This window comes from Leopardus geoffroyi, chromosome D1 (assembly GCF_018350155.1).
Source record: "Leopardus geoffroyi isolate Oge1 chromosome D1, O.geoffroyi_Oge1_pat1.0, whole genome shotgun sequence".
Taxonomy (NCBI): domain Eukaryota; kingdom Metazoa; phylum Chordata; class Mammalia; order Carnivora; family Felidae; genus Leopardus; species Leopardus geoffroyi.
The window spans coordinates 65,025,942-65,039,012 of NC_059329.1; the positions used below are offsets into that span (position 1 = coordinate 65,025,942).

At 39.5% G+C, this 13,071-nt stretch overlaps 1 protein-coding gene across 1 annotated transcript; it reads right to left on the reverse strand.

The window, feature by feature from the left end:
- Nucleotides 1-11,564: 11,564 nt before the first annotated feature.
- LOC123601324 (olfactory receptor 10A3) lies at nucleotides 11,565-12,509 on the reverse strand. Its single transcript, XM_045484389.1, has one exon. The coding sequence runs from the start codon at nucleotides 12,507-12,509 to the stop codon at nucleotides 11,565-11,567; it is 945 nt and encodes a 314-aa protein (XP_045340345.1).
- Nucleotides 12,510-13,071: the final 562 nt, after the last annotated feature.

Consider the following 13,071-nt stretch of genomic DNA (forward strand, 5'->3'; position numbering starts at 1 on the left):
AAATTAGTAAAATATGGTCACAGGGTCAAACACTTAAAACCCATTTCTAATGAGAAAAACAGTAATGTGTATTAAGGTCCAAATATTTAAAGTGGTAGGTTTTGAAAATTGGAAAACGTAAAACATAATGTAAATAAAATAGAAAAGCTTTGTAGGACTGATTGTAAGCATCTGATGGGGGCAAAAAATGTTCACAACTGGTAACAGATCACTGACTACAGTGGCTGCACCTTTTCTCTGTAACTTGGAGACCCTGATGCTGTCTTGGAGAATTCCTGAAAAGAAATACTTAGCCAGAGCACCGCCTAAATAGGCTTCAAACTTTCAGATGAAAAGGTAGGAGTTGCACTTATTTGCCAAGTTCCCTTCCAGTTGCAAAATTCTAACATTTGATGATTAGTGTGTGCAAAGTCTTTATACCCCTAATTATTGCCCAAACTTTTCTCTGCAACGAAGGGAAAGAGAAATCAACCAGCTTCAAAACCAAGGAGTCCATGGAGTCAAATGTGTCAGCTCTGTCTAGTGACCCCTGAGTACAGAGACATCACTTCAACAGCATCTCCAATGATCTGCTGGAGAGGAACTATACATGGGAAACCCACAAACACATGCATACAGCCGGATCCTCCCTTTCTTACCTACTGACTCTGTCTCTTTAAATTTCTAAATACTTTATCTGAAGTTTAAACTCCAGTCAAAAGCCACCTTCTCATGAATACAGTTCAGTGCTTCAGGGCGCTGATTCTAGAACTATATATGACATTGAATCATATGCCCTGTAGAATCCTTCCCTGGAGAATGTGGAATCACTTCATAAACACTTTCTCATATTTTGGCATGATGACTAAAGAGGCTGGACCTTGGCCCCACAGGTGAGAAACCTCAAGAGCACACACCTGGAGCACCACTCCTTCATAGTCCTTTGGGGAATAAATGCCTCTTCACACAAGGGACACAGTTCAGCACCACATCTCCAATAGCAGGTGAAAAGAGAGTTGACTAAAGGTCGTAAATGGGGAAAGGAGAGATGAGTGGTATGACAGTGTGAGCAAAGGCAGGTGAGCTAGAGGTGGATGATGATTGGATGGAATGCACAGTTTGGGCACTGGTGGGAAACTAGCTATGGCAAGTACATTGAAGCCGAGGGGTAGAAAACTGATTGCTTACTCCTAGCATCAAAGAACTTTTTATCATTTGTAGTAGAAATATAGAGCCACTGAAAATGTTTGACAAAGTGTCGTTACAATTGATTTCATCAAAAGAGCTTTTAAAGTAAGAGTCAGGAGTACTGGACTAGCTTGTATGATTTGAACAAATCATGTAACTTAACTACTTCTCTAACTTTCTCTGTAAAATAAACGTAATGTGGTTAATCTCACTGACTATATGTGAAAATCAAGGGACTCAGGGATCCATCTACACTAGCTTGAACAATCAAGGAGACCATTTGGCTCAGTCCCCACAGAGTGAAGACATGAATCACTCTGAAGACTTGGATCAGTCCTGAACTAGATAGATGATGAGACTGAATGCAGGTTACCTTTTTCTCTTTCTCACTGCACGTTTCTGGAGAGCTTCCGTTCTCAAGGAAGCTCACCTCGCCTGACAGCAATAAGGCTGCCAACAACACTTAGAGATTCATTGTGTCTACTCTGTGTCCATGGGAAATGTAGCCCTTATCCTGAGGAAAAGGGCTTTGCATTCCCACATTCCATCCAGGAATGTCATTCACCCTCCTGGAATGACACCCCAGGCATGAAGCATTCACATGCACCAGGCTTGGGAATTCTGCCTAAGATGTATTCTCCCTGGTTCTTAACCCATGTCCCTTGGGCACTTGTGTCACACATGCTCTGTTTCTTGATGTCAGTGGTGATAACACAGGTGATATGTAGTTTGGGAGAGGTCAAGATGTAGAGTCAGGATTTATGCACTTCCTACATGTACATTAGATGTCAATGAAATGTGTACAAGTATGTCAGATACATGCAAAAAGACATAAAAAGGAAGTAATATTAATGTCAAACTATAATTTTATAGCCAATAGTACTAAATAGAAGAACAACCAAAATGTAGAGAAATTAACACACCATCCTCAAAGATTGGCAGACAAAATAGACCATACAGACATAAAAATGAGAAGGTTATAATAATAAAAAGTTGATTTAACAGATGGTAATGAGAGAGTAAATATAAGAGAGAAACAACATTTTTTACGTTGCTAACTTTATGTTTTCCTCCCAAAATATGTATATGATATTTACAAAGAGTCATCATATACCTGTCAGAATGAAAATATAAATAAATACAAAATAGTTGGCATTTGTACACATGACATACTCATACACTAAAACAGCAGAACAACAGCCAAATGTGGAAAAGAAAACTAAAGCCTTGGAAATTTCAAAACACCCTGAAAGTATCTCTTTAGCTAACAGGATGTTGGAAATGAAATTCAGGCCACTAAGATAGCATTTGCAAATGAACTTATCACATTTTCATTTAACAGTGTGTCCAGAACTATACTCCTGGTCTTCCCCTAAACCTGCTCCGCACTCAGCATTCCTCATCTCAGGGAACGGCAGCTCAAAGCTTCTAGTTCCACAGGCTGAAAATCAAGGAGTCATTTGTCCTCCAAACCCATGTCAACGCCATAACCTATCTGTGGCTCTGTCTTCAAAACACAGCATATCCATTGTGAGCATTCTCTCTTACTTTGAGCTAATACCCTGGTCCAAGCTACTTTTGTCTCTCAACCAGATAATAGCCACGGCCTTTCAACTTCTCCTTCCTGCCTTGCCTCTGCTCAAAGCCCTCCAACAGCACTCTGTCCCCTTTGGTTAGAAGCCAAACCCATGGATTAACGATCTCCTCCCCCATTATTCTGTGAGCCAGCTCCATTGCATCCCCTTGTCCCCTCTCACTCAGCCATTCTAGACTGCTTGCTGGTCCTCGATTCCAACAGCTATGTTCTCATCTCATAGCTATTGCCTTTGCTTTGCCCTGCACACGGACTCTGACTCACCAAAAGACTCACTCCCTTATGCCTCTTTGCTCCAGGGACAGCTTCTCCAGGGACAGCTTCTCCAGGACATCTTCCTAAGTCAACATATGCAACAATCAACTCCAGCCCCACCCTACTGTCCTGATTCATTTTTCTCCACAGCATTCCTCAGCACAGATACATCTACATCAGAAGGACACGGGAAGGTTAAGAACAAAAAGTTGGAGAAAGATCTTCCAAAATGCTAACCAAGAGAAATTTAGATAACTATATCAGTATCAGAGCGAGAAACATTACTAGGGATGAAGAGAGTCACACTTCGTAACGAGAAAAGGTTCAACCCCCCAAGAAGATAGAACAATTCTAAATCTGTGATAAACAATAATATGGCTGCAAACATAACAAGCAAATATGGACAGATACACAAGGGAACCTAAAGCACTATCACTCATAGCAGGAGACTGCAACATGCCTCTTTACGTAATTGATAGAAGAAATAAATAAAAATCCATAAGGACAAAGAAAATATTCACCATACAACTTACTCTAGCACACATAGAGAATTGGGTATCCAACACTGGGAGGAAAGCACATCGTCTTCAATCACATGCAGGACGTGTTCAAATATCTGACAATAAACTGGGCCACAGAGAAATTATCCACAACTGTTAAAGGATTTACACCATACAGGATGTTGTGCGACCACAATGCTATTGCCTGGGCATCTATAATTGAACATAACTGGGAAATAACAACCTGTTTAAACTTGAGGATTGCTTTTGTAAATAACATCTGAAACACAATGAATGGGCAAGAAAATTAGAAAGTATTCTGCAGAAAATAATAGTGAAGCACAGAAGGCATCCACTGCACAAAAGTAGGCATGAGAAATGATGAATTAGGTGTGCACTTCCAGGTGTTAGATAAAAACAACAAAACATAGGAAAGAGATAGTGAAGATCATTCATGAAGAAGCATCTCTTAATGAAATGGAAAGTCAGCACACATAGAGAGAGGATCAAAAAAGCCAAGCCATGGGGCGCCTGAGTGGCGCAGTCGGTTAAGCGTCCGACTTCAGCCAGGTTTCCGATTCTGTGTCTCCCTCTCTGTCTGCCCCTCCCCCGTTCATGCTCTGTCTCTCTCTGTCCCAAAAATAAATAAACGTTGAAAAAAAAAAAAAGCCAAGCCAAACACAGTTCAAAGTCCAGTAAATCATAAACCTGTGGTTGGATTAATAAAAGATAGAAAAGAAATATAACCATCATCAGGAACTTTAAAACTGGGCATCACCACCGAACGTGCAGACATTATGAAAAATATTGTGCCATAAATTTGAAGGTTAGATCCTACGAATGCTCAGAGATATAGAACTTACCAAATTGCAACTAGAACAGAAAATTTACGTCCAAAAACTATCCAAGATATGAAATTGGTAATTAAAGCCTTACAGAACAGGAAACCCCATGCTTAATAAATTTTTTTATAAATATTACCAAACATTGAAGGAAGAAATAAATTCAATCCTCCATAAATCTATCAGAAAATTAAAAAGGGGGTAAAGTTCCCAACTACTTTTGGAGGTAGCATAACTGTAATATCAAAACAGAACAAGGACAGTGCACAACAGGAAAATTTGGAGACTAATCTTCGTAAGTGTGGATACAGAAATCCTAAAAGAGAATCAGTGGAATGTATATTAGAAAGGTAATACATTGTGACCAAGTTTATTTAGTCCCAGAAATGCAAAGTTGGTTAAATATAGGAAAACCAATCAACTAATTCACCACATTAATGGATAAATGGAGAAAAGTCTCCTAATCATTATGATTGATACAGAAAAGTTATTGAAAAACTGAACATTTTTCTCCACATCCTCTCCAAGACTTACTATATCTTATCTTTTGGATACTAACCATTCTCACAGTTGTGAGATGATATCTCATTGTGGTTTTCATTTGCATTTCCCTAATGATGAGTGATGTTGAGCATCTCTTCATGTGTCTGTTGGCCATCTGTACATCTTCTTTGGAAAAATGTCTATGTCTTCTGCCCATTTTTAATTGGATTCTTATTATTTTTTTGGTGCTGAGTAAGTTGTATACGTTCTTTAAATATTTTATATACTAACCGTTTATTGGATATGTCATTTGCAAATATCTTCTTGCATTTAGTAGGTTGCCTTTTAGTTTTGTTGATTGTTGGCTGTGCAGACAGTTTTTATTTTTATATAGTTCCAATAGTTTATTTTTGCTTTTGTTTCCCTTGCTTCAGGAGACATATCTAGACAAATGTTGCTACAGCCAATGTCAGAGTAATTACTGCCTGTGTTCTCTTGTAAAATTTTTAAGGTTTCAGGGCTCGAATTTAGGTCTTTAATCCATTTTCAGTTTACTTTTTTGTATGGTGTAAAAAGTGGTCCAATTTGATTCTTTTGCATGTAGGTGACGAGTTTTCCCAACACCATTTGAAGAAACTGTCTTTTTCTTATTGCATTCTTTTTGCCTCCTTTGTAAAAAATTGATTGCCCATATAATCATGGGTTTATTTCTGGGTTCTCTACTCTGTTCAATGGATCTATGTATCTGTTTTCATGCCAATACCATACTCCTTTGTTTACTACAGCTTTGTGGTATATCTTGAAATCTGGGATTGTGATGCCCCAGCTTTTTTCCTCTTTTTAAGATTGCTTTGTCTATTTCGGGTCTTTTGTGGTTTCTAATTTTAGGGATTAATTATTAAAATTAGTTCCTAATTTTAGGAATCCTAATTTTAGGATTATTTGTTCTAGTTCTGTGAAAAATGCTGCTGGTATTTTTGTAGGCATTGCATTAAATGTGTAGATTGCTTTGGGTAGTACAGACCTTTTAACAATATTTGTTCTTCCGATCCATGAGCATAGAATGTCTTTCCATTTCTTTGTGTCCTCTTCCATTTCTTTCATCAGTGTTTTATAGTTTTCAGAGTGCAGGCCTTTCGTCTCCTTGGTTAACTTTATTCCTAAGCATTTAATCATTTTTGGTGCAATTGTAAATGGGATTGTTTTCTTAGTTTCTCTTTCTGCTACTTCACTACTAGTGCATAGGAATGTAACAGATTTCTGTATTTTGGTTTTGTATCCTGCAACCTTACTGTATTTATCAGTTCTAGTAGTAGATCTAAAAGACTATTGAAGAAATCATTCAAGGGGCTCCTGTGTGGCTCAGTCGGTTAAGCATCTGACTTTGGTCAGGTTATGATCTCACAGTTTGTGAGTTTGATCCCCACCTTGGGATCTGTACTGACAGCTCAGAGCCTGGAGCCTGCTTCAGATTCTGTACCTCCCTCTCTCTCTGCCCCTCCCCCTCCCCCTCTCTCTTCTCTCTTCTCTCTCTCTCTGTCAAAAATAAATAAACATTTAAAAAATTTAAAAAAAATCATTCAAGGAGCACCTGGGTGGCTCAGTTGGTTAAGGGTCAGACTTTTTTTTTTTTAATGTTTATTTACTCTTGAGAGAGAGAGAGGGACAGAGGCACAAGAGGGGAAGGGCAGAGAGAGGGGGAGACACAGAATCTGAAGCAGGCTCCGAGCTGTCAGCACAGAGCCCAACATGGGGCTCGAACTCATGGACTGTGAGATCATGACCCGAGCTAAAGTCGGACACTCAACTGACTGAGCCACCCAGGTGGCCAAGTGTCAGACTCTTGATCTCAGCTCACATTTGCTCTCAGTGTCATGAGTTCCTGGTTCCGTGCTGTCAGTGAAGCCTGGAAGGAAGGAAGGAAGGAAGGAAGGAAGGAAGGAAGGAAGGAAGGAAAGAAAGAAAGAAAGAAAGAAAGAAAGAAAGAAAGAAAGAAAGAAAGAGAAAGAGGGAGGGAGGGAAGGAGGGAGGGAGGGAGGGAAGGAAGGAAGGAAGGAAGGAAGGAAGGAAGAGAAAGAAAAGAGAAAGAGGGAGGGGGGAAGAGAATAGAGAAAAATCATTCAAGGAACAGAGATGTGAATAGTATCTAGCTCATATAGTTGTTGTGAGTATTCAGTGAGAGAAGAGTATCCAGCATTTGACACAATGCCTGACACACAAGACCTTCAGCTTGCGATCCTTTTGTTGTTGTCTTCTGTAACTACTATTACTGTTATTGTAGCTGATCCTCACAGTATCTCAAATGGTATTATTACTATCCTCATGCTTTTATGATGAAGAAGCTAATGTTCAGAAAGGAGAAGTAACTGGCAAAACATGGAAGATGGCAGAGCCAGTGTTTGAGACCAGGGTTGTTTTTTTTTTTTTTTTTTTAACGTTTATTTATTTTTGAGACAGAGAGAGACAGAGCATGAATGGGGGAGGGTCAGAGAGAGAGGGAGACACAGAATCTGAAACAGGCTCCAGGCTCTGAGCTGTCAGCACAGAGCCCGACGCGGGGCTCGAACTCATGGACCGCGAGATCATGACCTGAGCCAAAGTCGGCTGCGCAACCGACTGAGCCACCCAGGCGCCCCCCAGGGTTTTTTTTTTTTTTTTTAACTCTTGCTGTGTGTTCCTGTTGTTTCCTCTTAAACCACCCTATCCCTTCAATCATATTTCACACATACGTAACTAGCAAAGATGAGAAATGTATACTTAATCTATGTTTGTGTTTTCTAGCTCATTAAACATTCTACTATATCCTTCAAACATACTTTTGACAAGCATATAACAGCGGTATAGGTTCTTTTGTTTATATCTGCTTTTGTTGCCAGCCAAATCCATAGTAAGTAATATCTATTTCCACATGGTTTTGCCTTGGTATATCGCTGGAAATTTATACTTTCCCTCTTGCAATTTAAACTATCTATACATCAAACGTTTAGACACATTGCAGCGGATATGGAAATGTGCTGCTGAGATCCCTCTCCAAGAATAGACTCACAGCCCAGGTGAATGCAGAGGTGGTGATTGACTGATACTTGCTCCTTCATGGTCAAACTCAGCTTCCAAGCCAAACCACACTCTTCTGGGAAAGGCCCTGGTCAACAACTGAGCATGGGTCTTATTAATTCTGACCCACGCAGGACGCCTCTAATGGACAATCCAGAGCTCCCTGTTGGGTGTGCAGAAGACTTTTCCAGTCCTGGTTGGCAGTCAAAGGGCTTATCCAGCACAATCTTGTTTCAACCTTTTATCTTTCCCAGGTACTTTCATTCCCTGGGGAGGCCCCATCTCAGTGTCTGCTTGTCAGAGAACCCAACCAGCGCAGATGGTACTTAAAGAGTCGGTGAAAGCAGACAGTAAAATAGGGTTTGGAGACTGGCTCTTTACCACCTGGCTGGACTATAGATCCCATCCCTTCTGTTATGTGGAGTGTAGACATCTCCCGGCACAACAGGAAATTCAGTGATAAAAACTTTCAGAAATGATAACTTGGAATTATATAACTATGGAGGCAAATGTACTGGCTGGTACAATGATTGAGGCACTGAAATGTAGGAGGGGATGGGAGATAATACATCAAAAGACAACAGAATTTTACAGTTGTTATAAAATTTCTTTGACCCCTGCAGGTAGATTACAAAAAAGCTGAGTGTGGTGAACAAACCATTGAAAACTAAGTGGGAGAGCTTTAGGGAAGGCGGGCAGGTGGAACTCTTCAGAGGTCGTCAAGATGGCCTGATCAGTTTGAATGAAAAAGCACACATCAGATTTTATGCTATGAAGATGAACTTCTTTGAGTTGTTGTCTTGCACTTCATCTTACTAAGCTAAGGACATCTCTACATACCCACCATGTGTCACTTTACAAACATTTCTGTTTAGCTTAGAAACTGGGTCCAAGTTCCTACTAGGAATAAAAAAAAAAAATCCCACTCTGCTGCATAAAAGAAAATTTAGATAAAAGGCCATGAAGAAAGGACAGGGTTTTCAGAGGAAGAAAAAAATTAAGGACAGTTGGGACATGGGAGAAGTAAGGAAGGCCACCATAAGGAAAGGGAGGTCTGCAGAAAGATTAAGAATTAGTTGAAAAGTGGAGTGAGAAACCTATCAGATGGAGACAAAGGCATGTTTCGACAATTTCATCTCAGAGTAGGATGGTGACACCAAAAAATGGAAAGCAGACCTTGCACTAGGAATGTAGGTGAGTGAATAAGTGTGAAAAAGGCAGAGTGCAGCATGAATGAGTAGAAAGCATAGGCAGAAAGTACCTGGGTGGCTCAACTGGTTAGGCGGCTGACTCCTGATATCTGCTCAGGTCATGATCCCACAGTTTGTGAGATTGAATCCTGTGTCAGGCTCTATGCTGACAGCTCAGGGCCTGCTTAGGATTCTCTCTCTGCATGCCCCCTGCTTGTGCTGTCTCTGTCTCTGTCTCTCGGTCTCTCTGTCTCTCTGTCTCTCTCTCAAAATAAATTAATAAACTTTAAAAAAAGAAAAAAGAAAGAAAGCATAGGCAGGCCCAGTTAAGCTGGGCTCCACACACCACACTAAAGGCTTTTTTATCCTGAATACATAGAAACCCATTGAAACGTTTTCAACAAGGAGAGACATCATGAGATTTACACTTTATTTTTTTAATGTTTTTTTATTTTTGAGAGAGAGAGCTTGTGTGTGAGATAGTGGAGGAGACACAGAGAGAGAGGGAGACAGAGTATCTGAAGCTATGTCTGAGCTGTCAGCACAGAGCCTGACGTGGGACTCGAATTCACAAACCATGAGATCATGACCTGAGCCAAAGTCCAGTGCTTAACTGACTGAGCCACCCAGGCACCCCAAGATTTATATTTTAAAGTTCCACTTTTTTCCTATCCATGTTGATTGTGGTTGACACCAGGAAAGCATGATTTCAAGGGTCAGTCCTACCAGCTGCCATGAGATTGAAGCTGGTACTGACGAAGCGAATGACATTTGGAGTAGAGTTGCAACAAGGTCCTTTTGGACTGGCTATTTTTGTCAAAGTTAAAACCAAATAGAGAATTGCCACGACTCTGAGACATCATCATATTATTCAATCAAACCTTGACCTTTCCAGTTCAACTTCTGTTTTTCACCTGGGATGAAGACATAAGCGTGGTGTGGCTTTCATGATATCTCAGAGTCAGTGATCTTCCAATAAGCTGTGAACTCCTTCAGAGCAGAGGCCGTATAAACCCAGGGCGGTCCCATAAATGGTCACCTCTAACAAAAACTTATTGAATGAATAAATGAATGAATGAACAAAGGAAACAACAAAAAGTAAAAAGTGAATATTTGGCTTAGGAATTAGGCTTTCAGAGACTTTTTTTTTTTTTTTTTTTCCTGAATGGCCTTATTTAGTCGCTTCCCCTCAGGACTATGAAAAGGAAATTTCAGGACAAACTCTAATGAAAAAATTTCCAAGTGCATGTTTAGTGCTCTACTGAAAAGATTATAAACATTCAAATAGCATTCAAACTGCTTTCAACCATTTGATGGTTGAAATTTCTTTTTGTGAAAATCCAATCTGTTTTGCATCTCTACTTCTCATTTCTGACAGAGGCAATATTTACTAAAAATTTGCTTTTCCCACAGCTGAATGGCAATGGGAATAGTGTTTTCCCCTTTATTACCATCCCTCGAACAGAAACCAACGCAATAGGAGCTGATGTAGAAGTGATATCGTTTCAATAAAGGGGTCCCTCTATTTATGACTAACAACATTAGAATAGCAAGTAACTGTCAAATGTTACAAGATGAGAAATTGTTCTGGGGAAGATCAAACAGTTAGTGATTTGACTCACAACCATAGAAAATATGCCAAATAGTTTATCATTTAGTTTCCCACGATAAAAGAAATGAATCATCCTATGTCTATAAACAAAGTGTCTGGGGCACTTTGGGCCAACCAAAGGAAATTTAACAAAAGTCTCTAAAAACAGTAGTCTGTAAGTGAAAAAAGATACTCCAGTATCAAGTGAGACTTTAGGGAAGTTTCTCGTGTAGATCTTTGCTCCCCACCATTGGGTGAATATCTAGAAATATACCAAGGGAAATCCTGTTTTGAACAATAATCTGTGTGAGTCCATGACGTGGAACCAGTTTGATCACCCCAAAATAAATGTATCTTTTCTTACTCATTCACAGAACAGGTTTTCACTCCAGGAATAAAAATGTCATCTACTCAGTTTCGTGAAGCCCTACAGTGCTTAGTGCAACAGAGTGGGCCTTCAGGTCAGTCTGAAAAGTTACAATGACTTTGAAAAGTATTTCTGCTTTTAATAGCTAGTAAAACTTATAAGCACACATGCTCTTTATTACATCAGACCCACTTTGAAGAATCTGTCAGAAATAAAATATCAGTATGATTATATGGATGTATGGAATGAGATGTTTATTGAAGTTTTGTCCTAATGACAACAATCCGGTAATGACCTGGATGATCGTAACAGAGGAACAGATTACCTGTTGTATTATATATTATATTAAAAAATGAATGACAATAATACACTACCAATATAGGGATCCCTAATATATTATTGACCTTGGAAAAATAACAAATTAAGCATGTTAATACTGAGGTATATAGAATGGCCATTTATTATATTTAAACAGAGTTTAGTCGAGCAGCGGCCAAACAGCACATAGCTTCTCAACACAATCAGAATATGTGTGAATCCACCTTTCTTCGCCACAATTTCATCAAAGCTCTTTTCATCTCACTGTTTCTCAAGCTGTAGATCAGTGGATTCAACAGAGGTGTAAGAAGTGAGTAAGACAATGACATCACCTTCTTTGTTTCTGGGGAATAGCCAGACTTGGGTTGGATATAAGTCATATTGGCTGTGCCATAGAAGAGGGTCACAGACGTGAGATGGGAGGCACAGGTGGAAAAGGCCTTTTGCCTCCCGGTGGCCGATGGCATCTTCAGGATGGCAAAGAGAATCCGAATATAAGACAAGAGAATCAACACAAAGGGAACCATGACAATCAAAATGGTGCCAGTGAGCGCATAGATTTCAAACAGAAAGGTGTCTGCGCATGCAAGTTCTAGCACAGGGGGGGTCTCACAGAAGAGATGATTGATTTCATTGGGGCCACAGAAGGGAAAACTGAAAACCCATGTGGTCTGCACAGTAGCCACCATGATCCCTGAGACCCATGAGAACATTACTAATTTCACGAAAACCCTTTTGTTCATAATCATTGGGTAGCTCAGAGGCTGGCAGATTGCAGCAAATCGGTCATAAGCCATCGCCCCCAGGAGAAAACATTCAGTCCCACCAAAAAAAAGAATAAAATACATCTGTGCAAAACAGCTCACAAATGAAATTGACGTTTTCTCAGTGGAGAGGACCACCAGCATTTCAGGCATAATGACTGCACTGAAACTCACATCCACCACAGACAGGTTCTGCAGGAACAGGTACATGGGAACGTGGAGGCTCTGTTCCAGGGAGATGATGACTATAATGATGGCATTTCCCATCAGAGTCCCAAGGTAAACAACCAAGAAAACCCCAAAGAGCTGCTCTTGGAGTTCAGGAAAGTTAGAAAAGCCCAAGAGGATGAATTCAACCACAGAGCTTTGATTTTGCCTTTTCATTTCAGTGGTGGAGAGTATATTATTTTTGTGGACATATGTATATAAATTATGAAGTCATGGTCCAAAAGCTGAGAGTTTTAGTCTGAAATTATTGGCAGAAGATGTAATCGTGAGTTCATTTTGACAGATCTTCAAGTTGGCAAATCTTGAGAATAGCCAATATATTAGAATAGTGAATCTTTCAAATGCAAAGGAAATGAGGAATTTTGTCTCAGAAATATTCCTTTCAGTTTATGAAAAGCAAGTGTTCTCTGGCAGCTTTTTTGTTAGGTTGAAAATAAATCCCATTCTTAAAACATGTAATCCATTGTCCATGATATTCATGTATGCATTTCTGTTCTTTCCAATTGTATATTTACATGTGATTTTTCCAATAAAGTGTTTGAAATAAATAACAAAAAAAAGACACAAGTTTATAACTATTAATTCAAAATTAAAACAAATTTTGATGAATATTTATTACAAATGCCAAAATTCAAAATACATTTCTCTTGCTTTGTTAAAAATGAAATACATGAGGGGCACCTGGGTGGCTCAGTCAGTTGAGTGTCTGACCCTTGGT